The sequence below is a fragment of the Aulostomus chinensis genome, chromosome 12 (genome assembly GCF_037954235.1).
Source record: "Aulostomus chinensis isolate RoL2024-O1b breed Wild chromosome 12, RoL_Achi_v1.0, whole genome shotgun sequence".
Lineage (NCBI taxonomy): Eukaryota > Metazoa > Chordata > Actinopteri > Syngnathiformes > Aulostomidae > Aulostomus > Aulostomus chinensis.
The window spans coordinates 15,411,105-15,430,462 of record NC_141331.1 but is presented as its reverse complement, the minus strand read 5'-3'; the positions used below and the strand labels follow the sequence as shown (position 1 = coordinate 15,430,462).

At 43.3% G+C, this 19,358-nt stretch overlaps 1 protein-coding gene across 7 annotated transcripts in view; it reads right to left on the bottom strand.

Annotated features, from left to right (window-relative positions):
* dcaf6 (ddb1 and cul4 associated factor 6) overlaps positions 1 to 19,358 on the bottom strand; it is a 23,786-nt gene extending 4,428 nt beyond the window's left edge. Inside the window, exons 1-15 of one of the 7 annotated variants that reach the window (XM_086220425.1) lie at positions 19,194 to 19,358; positions 13,387 to 13,448; positions 11,376 to 11,468; positions 10,876 to 11,061; positions 10,691 to 10,804; positions 10,426 to 10,561; positions 9,502 to 9,713; positions 8,304 to 8,397; positions 7,540 to 7,659; positions 6,804 to 7,142; positions 6,240 to 6,404; positions 3,939 to 3,998; positions 1,838 to 2,036; positions 927 to 1,036; positions 275 to 599 (exon numbers count right to left, since the gene is read on the bottom strand). In XM_086220425.1, the coding sequence (XP_086076551.1) occupies positions 275 to 599; positions 927 to 1,036; positions 1,838 to 2,036; positions 3,939 to 3,998; positions 6,240 to 6,404; positions 6,804 to 7,142; positions 7,540 to 7,659; positions 8,304 to 8,397; positions 9,502 to 9,713; positions 10,426 to 10,561; positions 10,691 to 10,804; positions 10,876 to 11,007 (2,006 nt within the window). In that variant the 5' untranslated portion in view covers positions 11,008 to 11,061; positions 11,376 to 11,468; positions 13,387 to 13,448; positions 19,194 to 19,358. Of the gene's footprint in view, positions 1 to 274; positions 600 to 926; positions 1,037 to 1,837; positions 2,037 to 3,938; positions 3,999 to 6,239; positions 6,405 to 6,803; positions 7,143 to 7,539; positions 7,660 to 8,303; positions 8,398 to 9,501; positions 9,714 to 10,425; positions 10,562 to 10,690; positions 10,805 to 10,875; positions 11,062 to 11,375; positions 11,469 to 13,386; positions 13,449 to 17,291; positions 17,698 to 19,193 lie in introns of those variants that run through there. The other 6 variants (XM_086220419.1, XM_086220420.1, XM_086220421.1 and 3 more) reach the window with 6 other exon arrangements.

The window sequence follows — 19,358 nt, the reverse complement described above, 5'->3', positions numbered from 1 at the left end:
GTGTATTAGTGATGTTGTTTCTCTGGTGACACACGCATCATGTTGTGCTCTTGAGTTGCTCTGCAACATGTCACACACCTGACAGGTTAGATGCTTCAGTTTCCAGTGCAAAGACTTTACCTGATCATTCTATCTCCTACTGCAGATCCTCTGGAATTAAATCTAGATTTGCAGTCAAACAGTCAAAGCATCACAAATCAGACAAGTTACTTTAAATGAGACCAGCGTTCGAAGCTAACGTTCAGACACATGAGTAGGGACCTGTCCAGCGTACCTCTGCCCCTGTCCTCTGAACCTCGTAGACGGGATGAGGATCGGATCGTCATCACTGTCATCAGAGTCCTGGTGACCCCGTGCAGGCTGACTCTGGCCCTCCTCGGCCTCTTGGCCCTCCTCTGTCGTGGGCTCCTGTCTCCTGCAGCCTCCTGATGTGTCCTCTGTGGTGTCAGCCTGACTCCTCTCCACGCCGCCCCCCTCAGAGGAGCCCTCAGCTGGACCCAGAATTGACGAGCCCCCAAGGGCACCAGAGCAGGAGGCGCCACACGGAGGCTCTGTGCAGGCTGTCGTCCCCCCCTGCTGCCCTGATGACTCCAAGGGAGCTGGGGGGAGATACAGATGAATACATGCAAGTTTGTACACTTGTGCTTGATTATCAGTTATCTAGTAAGGTGTTATGGTTTTGTGTGATTACAGTTAGTCATGTATTAATGCTGCTTCTCAACCACAGAGTGCTGTTTCTTCTCAACTCAACCCATGTTTGCTGCCACGATTTGCCTGATTGTCTTTGGTGCTCATTAAAACCTGGGTCTGTTCTCTAGACTGGACCTTGAGAGGAACTTAAATATTCATAAACTATATGGGAGAGGGGGGGATCTCATATTTAATTCAACAGTGGCATTTTGATCATGGCCAGGGACACAACTGACCTTGTGGGACCGTGGAGCTCTCTGTGGTCAGGCTCTCTCTGCTCTGCACCGCTGCAGCCTCCGAGGCTTTGGGAGCGCCACTGCCCAGAGAGCTGGATGTGCTCCTGCTCCTGCATAGAAAAACACACTTTTGAAGTTCTCAATCAAGGATAGGAAACATTTCTTTTCCCAGTGAGCCACATTGACTTAGATAAAGTAAGCACAAGTCCGCAAATGGAACAACTGAGTTACAACATGGGTTTGTTTGCTCTTTTGGCTGCTGATTGTTGGATGAAACGCAACGTTTTCAGGGTTAACGTTGTTGATTCTGTGGTCACAACAGTTACCAGCCTGTCACTCTAATGAACAGAAAGCAACATGAGGCCTTCAGTCCCACCTACATGTAGACAGTGCCCTCTGCTGGATTCAAGTACAATAGCAACAGACTTGCTGGAGTCAGTTGCATATAGATGTTATGTTTTCCTTTGAAGACATTGCAGCTCAGATTGAGATGCTGGCGCGCTGGCCGGTTCTGGTCCTGGAGCCATGTTCTTCCCATGTGTGTTCTGAAGGTTTACATGGTTCAAATTTAGTTTTAATTGTTCCTCAATGTGGAAATGAGTTGCTTTTTGTATATCTCTTTACTTGAATTTATCTAAGAGCTCAATATTTTCACCAAGCAAAGAAAGAAATAAAAGAATGGAAAACAACATTTTCAACAGTTCCCTAATTTTCTTTCAAATCATTTTCTCAGGAAGTCCTCAGATGATCTGTCGTTCATGGTGAGTTTGGCTCTGGGTTGACTGGCTGCTGATGCTTTATTTCTACCTATATTTGATTGCATCTGTTTGTTTTTAAAACCTTGTAGTTATTTTATTAGGCTTAAGCAAGCTTGAGGTTGTCCAGCAACTGTTTGCGCAGGTCCAACTCACCACTCGTCCGTGAAGTCCAGCTTGATGGTGCTTGTGGTGGTTCCCTCTGAGCTGTAGTGAAGGCTGAGGACCGGTTCCGCTGCACTGGATCGACTGGTGCCAGTTGTGGAGGTGGTGGGAGCACTGCTGCTGCTGCTGCTGTTGCTACTGCTAGTAGCCGGTGCAGACTCATCAGGAGGTGAAGCTGCCGCTCCTCCTGCTGGAGGAGAAGACGATACACAAGCAGAGTCAGCCAGAATGATTGATTAGGGAAGTTCTGGTGTTCTGCTTTATAGCGACAGACTTTGCTTAAAGATCAGTGTGTAATTGGGTCTTGCAACACACTGGACACACATGCAACCTTCTGTTGCATTGGCTTCCACTAATGAACACCACACACAGATATGGGAACATGCAGTGGACACTTACAGAGTGGGCGGAGACTATCAACAGCCACAACAACATTCAGACACGCATCAGAAATAAAACACCAGACGGACAATTACACGCTTCACCTGACATTCATGAAGACTGAACCATACTTATATAAGCTAGAGTGTGTGTGTGTGTGTGTGTTCTTGTACTTGCTACATATTGAGGACTAGAATAAGTATTTAACCAACAGAGTGAGGACATTTTTGGAAAGTGAAGACATTTTAGCCGATCCTCACATCTTCATAGGGCCGTTTGAAGGTCAAGACTTGGTTTTAGGGTCAAGGTTAGAATAAGGCTCTGATTAGGTTTAGGGTCAAGGTTAGGGTCAGGCAGTCAGTTGAGATGGTTAGGTTCAGGGTGAGGGGCTAGGGAACGTATTACGTCAAAAAAAGTCCTCACAAAGATATAAGTACAAGGATGTGTATGTGTGTGTGTGTGTGTGTGTGAGAGTGTGTGAGAAAGAGAGAGAGAGAGAGAGAGAGAGGGAGGGAGCTCTGATAGCGGTGAACGCAAGCAAAATTTTAGAACAAGGATTTTGTTGCTGTGATGTTTTTAAATGTTTTTATTGTTGGAAGCAACAGAAACAAATCCCTACATGTCCCTGTTATATTTAATCACACAATCAAAGATCAATAGACAAGAAAAGGGCCAACTATTGTGAAAATAATTCATATGCCAAAATGTCACTACCGTAGGAACGTCTGAAGCTTCCACATAGGTTCAACCACGTTAAACCAAATCTTTTTGAGTTTCGCTGGGCGGATATAGCTCAGCTTTAATAGGTCAGGACTTTTTTCTGTGAAGCAAACTTAATGACAACAAGAATCCAACGCTGCAGTCTTTCTGACATGATTGTTCTCCTCCTCTTTACTGCAGATCAGCAGGAAAACACTGAGCAAGAAGACACACAGAGGCTCCATGTTGGCTTCGGTTTAAATTTCGGTTGACGAGTTTTGTTCCCACCATTGTTGAAGGCACATTAATGACAAGAATCAACCTGCTTTGATGATCATTTGAGCACCGTGAAAACGTATGAGCAGATCTTTAGAGGATGCTTCGAGGTGTGTTGGTCCTCTCGTAGCACTATGGGGGTTTTTTTTGGCGATGTAGTGGAGTTCTGCTTATAGTTACAGATTATTCAGAAAGCTACAGGTGGCTGGAATGTGAAGGGAAACAGAAAACAGGGACATAAACAAGGCAGGATTTGATGTTCTTAAAAAAAACTACTTTGCAGATGTTTTATGGGGAAGGACAAGAGGCCCGCACACTTACTCCATGCTAACCAAGGTTTATTAGGACATTTCGACCCTCTAGGATCCTCGTCAGGTCCAACGGTTGACCACAGGGTGACGCTGTGATTGTGAGTCCATTAATGAAAAACTCTGTGACGCTCGTTTTGCCTTTAGAAAATACAGCACCGCCTGAGGCCACATTGTGATAAAGTTTCAACGTATTTTTCTGTCATTCCACCTGCAACCTGTAGACCTTAGCTGAGAAAGACCTGTTCTGTCCATCTGCAGGCTCTTTGATAGAGATACAGATACATGGGAGTGATGGGAAAATAAAGCAATGGATACGGAGAAGCACAGCATGATGGAGGAAGCGGATGTGACAGAAAGCGTTTTTCTGCACATGAGGGAGGGTGATAAGGACAAAGCGAGTGGCAGGGTGGGAGGAGAAGACGCACCCTGCTGTTCATCAAGAGTCATGGATCCCAGCTGTTTGTTTACCACTGACGAAGGAGAATCTGGAACACAAAGACACTGACTAAACACCGGACACAAATCTTGACTTCAATTTCATGTAAAAAGAAAACAAAACAATAAGAACAACAACAACAACAACAACAGCAACAACAACAAAAACGGCCCAAGGCCAAGCGGGAGATGCTGTAAAATCAGCCAAAGTTAAAAAAAAAAAAAAAAAGGTAATGCTTAGCAAACCAGGAGAGCTGTGGGTGCAGCTTCAAGTTTTAATGCAAAATGGGCTTCAGAGATTAGTAATACATGCTTATTATGGATGTACTACTTCCTTCGTAGCCTCAAACTTTCAGACAAGAAACTTTGTTACGTGAATAAAAAAAGCAGTTTTATCGCAGTCTCGCAGCTGAGTAAGCACCCTAGTCGGTTGCGTCAAACAACAATAAAGTTATTGTCGCGGATAGCGACTAACGTTTCTATGACACCGCGGCTCACGTATGCGTTGAATGCCATCAGATTAATGTGAAGCAGACAAGGTTGTATTTGCAGGGACTGAACGCTCACCGTCTTGTGAGCACTGTTCTAATGAACGTGAGGAAAAAAGAAAAGTGGCAAAAGATCAACATACAACATGTCAGGGAGAAAGAAATCAACAAGAACTAATTCAACGTTTTGTTATTCTGTGAAAAGTGTCCGTTATGACTTGCATCATTCGTCTATCGGTTCATTAATTCCAGCTTCCATCGGGGATGCAGCCAAGAAGAAAACAGGTAACATTCATCCTCCTCCATAGCACTACTCTCTCACCAAGAATGGCACCTAAAGACACCCAGAAAAAACCTAAGATATTGTGTAAGTAACTCTTTAGAACTGAGGATTTCCTGAAAAACATGACAGAACTGTCAACGTACACTAAAACCTCGATTTCACAGCCTCTGTAGCAGAGAGAAAATTCAATGAAAAACTAATACCTTTAGTTGCTGTGTAAAATAACGACTTGTATTTGCCCTAATGTTCACATAAACCTAATTCTAATAAAATCAATAAACACCTGAAATGGTTTGGTTTTAAAAAGGCAGAACAACCTATAGATACAGATCTAAATAGGTTAATGCTACTGACTGAATTATATCAATACAACCAAACAATGATTCCTCTGAAAGAGAGAGAGAGAGAGAGAGAGAGAGAGAGACAGAGAGAGAGAGACAGAGAGAGCGAGAGAGAGAGAATCTCTACAGTGTGTTCGGCCCAACACAGGGTAATACACAGAAAGCTGGATTTCTTAAGTTTTATTTCTACTGTAAAATGCAAAGCTGAGTCATGGCAACATCCAACCTTAAGACTGCAGGTCGCCATGAATCTCCCATCTGAACTGAATAGCCTACCAAATGCTAACAGCACACCTGGAAGTTGAGACGACTGGACTTTTATAACTGAAATTGCATTTTTGTTATTCAGGAGAAAGTTAAAGTACCACAAAAAAGAGCAGGTGGGTACAGAGTTCCAGGTACCGGCTCCAATATTGATTCAAAAGTGAACCCTGTGAAACAGCTGCCTCCTTCAAACCGGATGACCAATCCTGTGAGAGCATCATGTCTTCACTTCCACCAAGGAGGTCATGTGATCACCGGTGTTTGACTGTTAGCAGGATAACTCAAAAAGTTAAAGATGGATATTGATAGAGCTCAGGTTGAAGGACACTCAGCTGTATTTTCATCCAGATCTGATGACATCATATCCCCATTTTGGAGGAGGAGGAGTTCTCCAGAGCCCTCTAGTTTCTATAAATACCCTGTTATGATCCTGGGACAGTCACACAGACCCACAAGACAAAAAGCTACTGATACGAATCCAACAACACTAAACATTCTATCAAATTGAGCGGAACACCAGGTAGGGCCAACACTACGGTGACTGTTAAGACAACCCCTGTGAGCGCCATCAAACATGGGCAGCGTGGGATGATGCTGAAGCACAACTCCACACAGGCTGGTGCCACTCCAGCAGGAGAGTTTGCAGGCGAGAACTCAAGCAACAAGTGAAGCGATGGTGTGAGATTACTGGTGAGATGACGAACAGTGGCGAGGCGAGACAGTGATAGCTACAGAGGTTAATAAGCACATGGTGTAGTACTGGGAATGGATGAAGGATCTCAGTGGGATTAGTGGTCAGTTAGAGCAAGACTGGGTCCTCTTGGAGCCTAACTCTGTCTACACAAACAACTGGCGAGGGAAAGAGGTAGGGGGTCCAGGCAAACAGGATTTTGGGGGCTCAGAGGGGTGGGTAACCTGTACGGGGTCGTGTCTCAGCTGCAGCAGCAGTAGCGACCCTTTGTCTCTCAGAGGCTGCAGAAGTGGACGCTCGCAGACCCTGTCCTGGGGGGTCGGCCAGCTGAAGTAACCTCTGCAAACGCCTACACACTAAACTTATAGGCAGCCGATGAGGACCGTACTCTGACGGAGAGGCAGAGGGAGAGAGAGGGAGAGTGGACGAACAATTAGAAGACTGAGGAGGAGGATGTGGGAAGAGGAGCAGGAGCAGACAGTCAGGCAGAACAAAAAACAGGAGGAAGACGACCGGATGCTGAAGGAAAAGAGAGTGGGTGAGGCTGCTGCTTAAGTGGACTGGCTCCAAGAAGTACACACACACACTCACACACACACACACACACACACACACACACACACACACACACACACACACACACACACACACACACACACACACACACACACAGAAAAGACCAAGTTCACCTGAGCAGACCGACTCACTAGAGAGTTAAATTCTGGGATAATCTTTGTGAAACCACCAGTTTAAACGGCAACAGCTGCATAAAGGTGTTGGACTCTTACCTGAGAGTGCAGGCTCTGAGGTGGGTGTGGCCGTTGGTGTGGGGATCCCGGTTGTATTGGCCTGACTCCTCTGCTCTGAGTCAGGAGAGGAGGTCACAGGAGAAGAGGACGGGGCTGAACTCTCTACTGATGAGGAACTGGAAGGAGGAGGTACTGTGACTGTAGACCCTGAGGAGGAAGAGGAAGTCGATGCAGGTAGAGGGCCCGTGGCGGTGGCGGCAGCTGCAGGATTGGCTGACACCTCCGAGACACCTGCCCCCGCGGGCCTCTCGGGGGCGCTGGACTCCTGACTGGAGGCTCCAGCAGGGGCAGATGGAATATTGGGACGCACAGCTGTTCCTGGAATGGAGAAGATAAATAGATGTTTCCACATCTGGTGACAATGGTAGCAGACAAGATTGAACTCACCATCTTTAAACCTGCATGAGTAGAGAACATAAATCTGAGACTTTAACTGAATCCAAAAAGAATAATATGGCCAGTATTCCAAATCTAAAACCTGTATTTCTTATTGCACAAATGTCACCGGAATCAAGAATCAAAAAGGTAACAAAACACTGAATTCTGTCAGTCCCACAAAGTTTACCGGAAGGTAACTGCCAAAGAAACGGTTGACCAGTCACGTCGTAGCTGACTTCATAAGGTCAGAAAAAGGCGCTAAGCTAGCTTATCGAGTCAGTGCTTCCTTACTGCTTGGTGTGAACACATACTCAGGGCGGCTGGGTGGGGGTCTCACCTCTGGGTCGCGTCTGAGGCCGTGTCCCTCTGCTGCTCTGAGCCTCGCTTGCTTCCTCAAACCATCGAGACAACATGTCTGACATCCTCTGCATCAGAGACACGTTTGGGCTTTGCTCCCCTGCAAGATCAAGGATAAAAAAAACAGTAAAATTTTATGTGTCAGGAAGTGTGAGGCAGGCCTCAATATTTCTTTCAATGAAATAAGAAAAAAAAAGGCAGTTTTCTATTCTTTTATAATGTACAATATAAGGGTCAAGATTTTTTTTTTAAATATGGGACCTGCACAGAGATTTCATGGGAAGAAGAGCAGCTCCAGGGATTTATTATTGTTTAATTAATGTGTTTTTTTCATTTACCAGAACATGGCTGTCCTGTGTTAGTTGTAATCAGTTGGGATATAATTTTATTACAATCAGCACTATTTTCTTCAAATTTACTATGATCAATTATTGCTATTAATATCAATTATCATCACTATTATTAGCAGTAGCAGTAAGCGGTTGGGTGAAAGGAGAACACTAAAATTATTTTTTCTGTCAAATAAAAATGTATTTGTTAAAAATAAGAAAAAAAGGAAATCAAGCAACTAAATTATTTCGATTATTATCTTATGTACTTTATTGTCCTCTTAACACCAGGAAATAGACTGAGTGATTTGCTGAGGTTAAATATGCACAATTTCAGGGAGGTGATGAGGCTATTGTGGGTTGGTTGGTTGGTGTCTACTGAGCAGTGAGAGCAACATGACTACTGAGATCTCACCATCCCTCTCTCTCTCGCTCTCAGGACGGGCCCGGGGTCCGGTGTCTGACCAGTCACCTCGTAGACGGAGGCGCTTCACGGGAGGCTGCCTCAGCTGTGGAAACACACAGACAGAAAGATTAGCAGTTTGTCAGTCAAAGCATGGTCAAAAATAGCTCTGCTGCCAAAGCCAAACACTGCTCATCTCTGTCAGTGCACCCCCGCCCCCCCCCCCCACCCCCCTCTTCCTTCGCTGCACGACTGAGGTTGAATTCACTTTCCAGTCCCTGGCCTATCTCTGTAGGGCAACAGGCTCGCAGCCAGGAATAGAAAAAAGGGGGTCTTAGTGGAACAAGTGTCAACCGCTTTACTCTGGAAATGTCATCAGGTCTGAGTGTGTGGTGGTGGTGGTGAAAAGGAGTGTAAGCGACAGCAGAATAAATCAGAGAGAAACAGAAAGGCCCAGAACAAACAGTGCTACAGGTAGAAGACGAGAGAGGGAGGGAGAGAGAGTGAGAGAGAGAGAGAGAGAGAGAAAGAAGGGGGGGGGGTTACTGAACCCCCCTGCAGCTATTTTAGAGGATAGAGGAGAGCTGCCTGCATCAAGGCACTGTATTTGGAAAGGAATGCGTGTGGTGGTTGCATCTCGACACAGCTGAACTCACCACGAGGCTTTGAAACACGGGCACCATGATGGAGCACATTCACTTACACGTGAATGAAGCAGCACGCTCTTCAGTTGATCTGAGTAACGAGGGATCTGATTTCCGCTCAAACACACTGATGTAACGGCCTAAATACTTGTGAGAGAAATATTCAATAAAATGTTTCAGCCTCCGACAACCACCATGTTATTTGCCTCTGTAGCGCCATGTTTCCTCTTCTTTGATTTTCAGGGTCATTTGCTGCGCTGCACTGCAGCACCAGCAGCTACAGATTTAGCTCAGATGTCTGCAGCGCTCTCAGAGAAACAGACACAACAAAGTAGGCTTGGTTTACAATCAACAATACTCCCACCTCAATAAAAATCACGGTGGCCGAATTGTGCATGTTGGGTAGTGAAGGGTTCACTGTTTTAATGATCCAGCATCAAATAGTAAGTAATCCAAACACATAACTTTCCTATGGTCCATAAAGCCACACATCTGAGCGAATACTGACAGTGTTTTATGATTAAACAACAGAAACAAGCAGCTTCCCAGCCTCCGTGCGTGCTCACCTCCTCCCTCCGCTCCTCTGACGGGCCCTTTAGCTCTCGGGCCTGGTCATCTTTGGGATCAAATAGGTAAATGTAATCAGACGAGTAGCTGACCAGAACCTCCTGGCCGTCCTCGCTGTAGCAGAGAGACGTCACTCGGCATGATTTGTTGGACAGGTGAGCGGGGACGAACCTCACACACATGCCCGTCGTCCCTCGGCCCATGTAGTTACCTGAGGATGAGGAAGAGTCTGTTTGACATGACTCAAAAGGTTCCTTGATATGATGGAGCTCATTCATTTCCCAGTATATTTTAGCACCAACTCTACTGTGGTCTTTGTCCTAAAATTCATCAAATATGGGGCTGGTAACCCCCAGTGTCATTACTGAGAGTTACATGATTCAGCTGAGTCAGCTAACATAGCCACCACTACTTCAGCCTCAGGTAAATGATGGCCCAATGACAGCCCATAGAAGAGAAATAAAGATCCACGCCAGGGAGCACCCATCGAAGGAATTAGTTATGCAGTTACAATTCGAGCAAAACAAAATGTTATACATTTACCAGCGATGGCCAAAAACAGCCAAAAGTGTGTGTTGACACACTCAAGAAATCATTGTCCGGGGTGGATGCATTTATGTACCGGAGGTCTTTTATTACCTGCTAAAAACTGCACCCTCTTTCAGGTGAGTGTGGAGGAGATGACTTCCAAAACTGACCTGAGAGTGATAATACTTATAACTACTGATAATACGAATAAAACTCCTCAGATGGAACCGCTGAAAGCCCCGCCCCACGCTGTTGACCTGCCTGGTGTCGGTTAAAATCATTACAACAAAGCTTTGGACTTCAGTTGTGTGCATTCTGCTACAGCAAAACTAAACAAAAAAAACTAAGTGTCAGTGGGAATGTGAAGTCAAAGGAGGGTGATGATGTCACTTTACCCGTTGCTCTGGTGCCCAGCATGCGTCTGTCGTAGATGCGCACCGAACTGTCAGAGCAGCCCACCGCCAGGTAGTAGGGCACCAACGGAGAGATGGATATGGAGGTGGCTGCTCTTCGGCAGTTGATCAGGATGTCCTGTCAAAGATTCATTCATAACAATTTGTTGTTGTTGTTGTTGTTGTTGTTTTCAAGTAGCACAAAAAAAGACTCTCGTAAACAAGTACGCAGACATTCAGGACAATGTGATATTTCTGTTCACCGTACATCTTTGCAGTCTTCTTTAGTGCAGCTAGTTTTCATGCGAAGGTCAAACCATCGCACCGTGCCATCCTCCCCACACGACAGAAAGGTGTAGGGGTCATTTGGTACCGTCATAATCTGAAAGATTGTGAAATGTGAGAGAGGAATTGATACGCGATGTGTGAACTGATGGCCAGAGTTCTTGGTACCTCATACGCTGTTCCGTAATGGCAGGTGAACTGACACTGTCGGTTGTACTCAGGACTCTTCTCCGTGTGGGTGTAGTAGATAATGCCGTCTCCGGAGCAAGACACTATCTCCTGGTCGTTGGTGTGAGGCATGAACTTAGCGCTGAAGATATTCGCCCGGTGACCTGAGCGTATTGACTTCTTGACCTGGAGGAGAGAAGCAAGAATAGATGTTTCCTGACTGGATCAGGCTGCAGGAAAGGAACTGATGAAGCCAGCTGAGAGCAGCAAGGCATCCTCACAGGCACCCACGTTCACCATTGGGTGCTAATTTAGTTTCCACTACAGAGTCATCAGTCGTGTTTCCGTTAGAGATGCGAGATATTTGTGCATGTTGGGTACTGGAAAAAAACAATTCATAAGCTACCATAAAACATTAAGTTGTAATTTCTTTGAAAAGATACAGTGAAATAAAGGCATTATGGGTGAGCTTTGAAGTTGCTTCTAGGTAAGTGACCAACCTTTTTGTTGTAAGGGTTGGTGATTGCCAGAAATGTATCGTCTGACCCTGACAGGATGTATTCTCCCGTGTCGTTCCAGGATATAGTGTTGACCTGCGGACAGACAGATGGACACACGAGAGCTTGAATTAAGTGAACACACTGACCCAGTAAGCAGTTTAGTTACATTAGAGCTGAACGGATTAGTCCGTTCATTGATTGGCAGACGTAAAAGACAGTTAATCTGCCACCGTGTTTGAGACTTTTAGGTTCAAGCTCCCAAATATTCTGTGGTTCCAGGTCGTCCAATGTGAGGGTTTACTGGTCGAACTGGTTTAATATGCTGAAGTTTAACATAACTGATCTGGTGTTCTATGGTGAAAAATGTGGTGTTGACAGGACATTTCAAAATTCATCTCTGGCTGCCGGAAACTGAATAAATGTTTATTTCTAACATTAGAAACGAAGTGAATGTATCAGATATCGTCGATGTTGTATTCTGTTATGCGTATTTTGTGTTTATTGTATGAGGACAACAGATAGAAATGAACTTTCTACTAAATCTGGTGCACCTATCTATCATCTATCTAAGTGCTCCTTTTCTAATTTTAGTTTATAAAAAATTGTCTTAAAAACAACTTAGAATTTATATTGGATATTTTCTGCAATTAAAAAAAAAAAGGGGGGGGGAATCCTCAAATGCAACACAATGGGCTCGAGGAAGACGTGACAGGATTCTTTAAAAAAAAAAAAAAAGTCTTTTCATTTTCAAATAAAAGAGGGCCGAACAAACACAGCGAAAGCTGAAGCGCTTTCCGTTCCCGAAAGCACGGAATTCCATTTCAAATGTGCAGCACAAATGTTTGGGAGCTTGTCAACAAAGTAATCAGCAGCAAAACTCTGATTTTACGGTCTTCAATTGTGATCACAGATTCCATTTCAATCTATCCTTTAATTTAAAGTGGAGCGTGACAACTGCAGATCACTGAGTTCAGGGTTTGTTGTCGCTCTGCGATCAATATTTCATTAACAACTGCTTCTGGTGTCCTTGTGATGCTCTTCATCTCAGAGGACAATCCGTCAGTCTCTCCCACGTTGAGCACACGCTTCAAACGTGTGACATTTTCGCGGGTTTTAAGAGACGAGGCTTAACATCTGTAGATACAAAAGTATGTAGGCGGCTGAGCGTAAATGCTTCTGACGCTGTCTCTCGTGATGAAAGATTAACGGACAGATGGAGACGGGCAGATTCAGTCAGAGGATGAGATGGAGTGATGAAATGTGACGTATCATGGGGCCTTCATCAAAAACCCTGCGCAATGTAGAGTCGCAGTCACAGAGGCACATCTTGGTATTTCTCTGGATAATTCTATGAATCTCTCATTCTTTCACAAATGCTTTACTTTAAAAATGTTTCCTTTCCATTGCAAGACCCAATTCAGCATATTTGTACTGATTCCTCATGTTTGGTGTGTGTCTTCCTTGTTTCATCACCACCAGCTCTCCCATCCTACGTTAAAAGTGTTTGTTTTGTAAGAAAAGCAGATGCATTTTAGAAAAGAAGTTGTGTTTTTGCCACATAAATGGCTCACATTAATATTCTAGACTCCAGCGTAGAACCTGACAGATTAAGGCTCATAAATTTCACTAATACAGCAAATATATTCCTAAAATGTTCCTTATTTCCCTGAGAACCGGAGCAATCCCGAAGTGGAGTTCCCCTGCAACCGAAGCAGTTGTTGTTGAAGTGTGTCGGAGCGCCGGGCTGGCAGCAGGCTGATAGTGTGACAGGACGTGTGACTGTTGTGTCAGCCTCAGGTTTCTCAGAGGCATTTACCACCTGGCCTCGAGTCAGAGATCAGCTCCCTGTCAGACGCTGAGGCTTCACACTCTCAACTCAGGAAAAGTGACAGGAAAGGGGTTTCTCTGCAGTGCGTGCGCACCTGCACCCACACCCACGCACACACACACACACACACACATCTTGATAATGTTTCTCCGTTTATTTCTAAGACTTGTGTGAGGTACTCACGCAGCCATCGTGTACATTCAGCGTCGCTTCAAGTTTCAGCCTCTGGACAAATTCTCTTCTACCTGTGAATAGAGAGAAGCAGCGCACGCTGAATGTTATCTCAGGATTTTACTTTTGATTAAGTGAATTTGTGTCTTCTGTTTGTGTGTGAATCCGTCTAGCAGCAGGATGACAGGAAACAACTTGGTGACATTTTTGAGACAACATGGCTTTCAACATTGAATTTGGATGGTGTGTTCATTCGGTTTGCACTCTTTTCTTTAAAAAAAAAAAGCGATTGAAACAAATACGTCATTTGATAGAATATCGTAACACTAAAACACACTTGTCTTTTTACATTAAATGTTCTTATTACAGGGAGACTGTTTTTGTAGGTTTATTAAGCTTTTCTTATCTTTATCATATTGCTGCATCTATGTCTTTGTTATTTGACTTTTAAAATGACTTCTATAGTTTTACAGTTGTTCCTTTTAGCTTTTGCACCGTGTGCACACTGTAATACTTTGATTTGCCACAAAAGAAAAGGTCCTTTAAGGTATTGCCATTATTATTCTTTGCTATCTGTGTTGTCCATCTGCAAAATTATGCAAAATAAATAAATATATTTTGAGTCAGATCTGGATCGGAGGCATATTGCGAGGCCAGTGGTCATATCCTGATATATACGGTAATTATAATGGAATATTATATGGAGCTTCGTGAAAAGAATGACTGATGACATCTATTCATTTACAGAATGTAACGCATATCCTGATAAACTGGCACTATTGGTCTTAGCTGATGCACGTTTCACCTCACTGAAAATGAACACAATGTGAGTTTTACAGACTAGTAGAACATATCACATCATACGCTCCCCCCAGTGTTTCTGTTCTTTGTACTGATATGATGCAGACCGATCGTCCCCTCCAACAAATGGAGACGGTTCATGAGCTCTTGCTGGTCTTAGACGACACCCAATGCAACGAAAAATGTCTGATAAGCTCATCTTTCCTCCAGCAAATTCAAAAAGAACACGTCTGAGTTCTCATTTTGAACGTTTCTATATAATTCAAGGTTTGTTTTTGTGATGAAACACAGCTATTTTATGACAAGTTAAGAGCTCGAATCCAAAGTGCACACACTATTCACGCGGTGCGTTCACATGACGGTACAATTGAAATGGTCCTCGTGCAAACACAAAAAGTCCTTCATTTATGAGAGGTGCTGTTGAAACACAAAAACTCATAACCAACAGCACTAGAAACAATATAGCAGGAAAAACGAGCTTTCAAATTTTAAAGTTGCAGTATGACAGACATCCAAAGGTTATTCTAGAATTCTCTGTTGGAATAAAACGGGATTGTTGCAACTCGCTGGGTTTGAAAACCCTTCATACAAGTAGGAAGGTTATTTTTCTATCTGGAAAAAAAGAACAATAAAATGTCTGAGATAGATTTTGTGGTAGCCAGTTGCTGCAGAACAGAGCTTCAGTTAACACTGTTGCAAATGAGCCCTGATAAAATTAGAATGAAAAGATATTAAATATGGAAGAAATATCGCTCAGGGTTATGAACAGACTGCAGATGCAAAGGTGGGCTTTAAAGTCACCAGATTAGTTATTGGTTGTTCTTTCTTAAAAGAAAGCATAATCAAGGTTCCAAAAAAATCCTTACAAAGTGTCACAAATCAAGGGCGTACATGATGCGTATGTGCATACTAATATAGGGGGAAAATCAATATATACCACATACGCAGACACTGTCCATCGACAGACACAGATCACAATATCTGCTTTTTGTATGTATGGAAAAATCCGATGTCAGATAATCGGATCAGTGCTCATCATTGACAAATGTTACAATACAAACTGAAACAGTCATTTTCACCTGGCATGTAAGAGAGTTCACAAATCATCTTATCAAAAATTTAGCAATTTAAGTGAACACATTTTCTATTTAATTTTGCAATCTTATAACTCAATGTTACCATGAGTCCTTGATTGGTTATTGAAAAAATTGCACACATATTACTGACAACTTTAACATTTTTGGTTGTACTAAATTTAATGGTAACAGTAATGCCAAAAATATATTTCATGGGAATAAAAGACAACTGATAAACAACTATAAATGTACTTAAAATAGTGGTAGTAGATAGTGGGATGTGCTAAATGGGGATTGAAAGGAAACCATTTGGTAAGTTTGTTATAGTTTTTTTTTGGGGGGGGGGAAATCATTCTGATGTTCTTCCAACGTCCCAAAAGTTTCCACGTCAGATTTTCAAGCAGACAAAAAGCTATTGCCCCCCCCCCCCACCACCACCACCACTTGAAGAGCTAAAAATACCCCACAAGCGCTCTGACCCACACACCAATGCAAAGATTCTCTGACCATACACAATAACAGGTTGAAGCAGATCTCAGTCAAGCTAAATAAAGCAGTGACTAAACCTCAGTAGCCCCTGCCCTACCTACGCAGGCCGGCCTATAAATCTCATTCAAGCACTATCAGGTGCTGACTGTTAGACGAACGTCATCGCACACAAATTCTCGAAAACAGACTCTGGTGTGTAGTTGTGTCTCAGAACGGACACGGAGTCACACGGGCGTGACAGACAGAAACAGGACACTTGATGATATAACGAGGACAAATACTGCAGGAAAATTAAGTATTTTGCTCTGATTATCTACTCAGAAGGGTTAAATGACACTCTTACACACACACACACACACACACACACACACACACACAGGCAGTTATTTACTGTACTGGCAACTTCTTAGCAGCATACCTTTTGGTTTTCTTTTCTTTTCAATAAACATGAATCCTTCGCAGCCTAAAGAGGTCTGACACCCAATAAGGCCAATATCATCTAGGCTGGTATTTCATAACCAATATGGCCGATAGCTGGTATGTACTGATGTCAGTTTTATCTGTATAAAAACAAACCTATGTGATATTCACATTTTGTACATACTGAAAAATGCAAACATTGTGAATTTTAAAAAAAGTAATCGAGGAAATGTAGAACACAGAAGAAAATACTTGACTTGAAAAAGACCAATATTTGCTGATGATGTTTTCATTTTTGGGATTTCGAACCATTTACATTGTATGTTTGTTATACGTCTAAATGTATGAGACTTTGAGAGGGATAATCGAAATAAAAATCATATCGCAATTATTTTTGACAGATGTGATAAGGATATAATCATATTGTCATTATATATGGGAATGGTCATTTAAGCATTTCCCCCCAAAAATAATAAAATAATATTGTGATTTTTACTGAGGAAACTTCTCAGACAGCGCTGTTTCATTTATGGAAAGCTGATGGAATGTAATTTATCTTTAAAAATATAACAGCTCCTGGGATTGGTCAAATTTTGATTTTAATAATAATTGAATGAACTGACTTTCAGCTCTTTGTTGTTTCATGGCAGCTGCCTGCACACTCATGCAGCACTCCAAGATGCCTCCTCATGAATACATTGACTTCATCGACCCATGCTTTCATGTTTTACATTTAGAGCAATACTCCTGCTAATGCATATGCAGCCTGAACAACGCCAATGGCGACTTCAACTTTATCCCTTAATTACCGAGAAATTGCACTCATGCTGCACCTCCTGTGCAATGTAATAACGTAAATAAAGAGAACTGTCACTCAACCCTCAGCTGCACACAACTTCATCTGGTAAATTAGCTACTTTAGCACTGGGATCTCACACTTTCACTTTCACAGGAGTATAGCATATTGTTTGAATATCAGTAGATGGTAGATAAAGGCAAGAGAACAGACGTGTGTGGTCAGTTTATCAGCTGGCAGAGGGGCTATATGCTAAACACACACAGAAATATAGTCCATGTCCTCCTGGGAGCTCACCTGCGACACTGTTAGCATTAAAGATCTTTGGTCCTTACCTAAATAGTTGGTCCTGATGGTGTTAGGCTCGCTGTATCCAATTAAGCGTTTATTTACATCCCAAACCAGGTTGCCAGAGCAAGACATTGTGACCGACGGTGTTTTTAATTAACAATAACATTGAAACTAAGCTAACACTACCCCGCTAATGTCGCCTATTATCTACAGTCGCTTCAGTTTTGCCATCAATATCAGTCCCTGCCTAAGGGGACGATGCTAACGTTAGCTAGCTAAGACACTCAAGGTTTGCATCGCTGGGAGAGAAAGACTGTCTCCTGAACTGTCTCCGCCGTCCTTCTGACTTTCCCCTGGCTGTACTCCTGCTCACTGGACTGCTAACTCTCCGTCCTGCTAGCCTGGCCTGCGGACAACAGTCAGCTGTGACCAAACAACGCGATAGCATACGTGTTTTCAGAGACAGATTAAGTGCGCTCGATTTATATTTATTTAGCCTCAAAGGGGCGGTTCCTCTACCAATAAATTAATAAATTTGACATGAAAACCTCCATACATTGAAATAACTCTAAAATACAAATTCCTATAAATAACGCAGCAGTGAACAATTGAGTCCCATTCCACTGTAAAATTGTTTTTTTGCATACCTAAAGGGACTCCAAATGCAATCTCTTTAAGATAGATTTGAAACAGGAGGACAGCTGATAGCAACCAGTAAAATCTTTAATACTAATAATCCAACTTTCTCTCTGTTTCCTTCTCTCTTTAAATGCTTCCTGTTATCAGTGTTGTAAAGTTTCACATTTGCGACTGTCCGCAGGTTTACAGTCGTTTTACAGGGTAATATCTGGATACTAATACCTGATAAGACGCTTGGTTGAAATGATTGTTTTTGGCAGGTGTGCAGTAGAAACCATAGAGGCTGGTTATGTATGCGGCCTATAATTTGGGGATGCACTCCTCGATTTGGCTATTTGAAAAACTTTAATTTCGTCTATGTTGAATAGGCTTCCAGTCCAACGGGTCCCAATGACAGTCCCTCCTCCAGACCCCCTTCACGGTACCTGGGAAACGTCAGGATATCAGAAAACGAGCCATTCTGTTGTATTTCCAAGGAGTTAATATGGAGGAGTGACGGGGGGCGTTTTTTGCAGGCTCTGTTATTAAAGTTTTGAAACCGTCCAAGACAGACTGTTCTTTGGGGAAAACAACCAACTGCGCAGAAAATTGCATGAAAAACTCCTGCGCGCCAGGGAGTTCTGGTTTCGTCGAGGCAGACCACTTTTTGCTCCTTCCCAACGTGAAGGAGACGCTAACGCTAACGGACATGGACGCAACCTGACGGCCCCGCGGGAGGCAGGTGATGAAGAGGAACTTAAAGAAATAGAGGCGATGAATGGAGAAAACCAGAAAACGCTTCACGACCACACACCACTGCCCAGACCAACCCCCCCAAAAATGAAACCACAGAGTCAAGACAAGAACAAACAGCCGGGTGAGGTTGCAAATCAAACCATCTTCAATTCAAGTCAAGCTCTGATAAAGAGATTGGATGAACAAGATGACGGGCTGAAAACATTGGAAAGTCGAGTGGAAGTAAACACACGAGCGGTGACAGAAAACAAGGGAGAAATACGCAAAATGAGAGAAGAAATGATGTTGCCGAGAATAGAAAATGTTTCTCTGCAGCGGATGTGTGTGGAGCGAGCCAGATTGAAGAAGCTGCTGGAACTCCCCCAGGCACGACGAACACGAGTTATTTCCTTTTCAACAGGTTTAACGAAGCTTCCAACTCTCCATCAACGCTGCGAAAACTGGACAAATAATACAATTGACACAAAAATAATGAGCTCACCGAGCACAACACCAAACCGTATACGACGTAGGTAAAGTATGACATGTAACTAACAACGATTCAGAGGAATAATATACAGAAACGTAAATACCTCGTTGGCTGCGTGCCTCAATGAGGGAATTGTCAGCAGATCTTGAAGACGGCAGTCCTTGTAGACTTTATAGTATCTCCCGAGTCCTAAGATGAATAAAGTTAGAATGTGCGTGAAGGTGAAGACCCATGGGTTCATTCAACACTCCAGCGAGTCAGGAAGGAG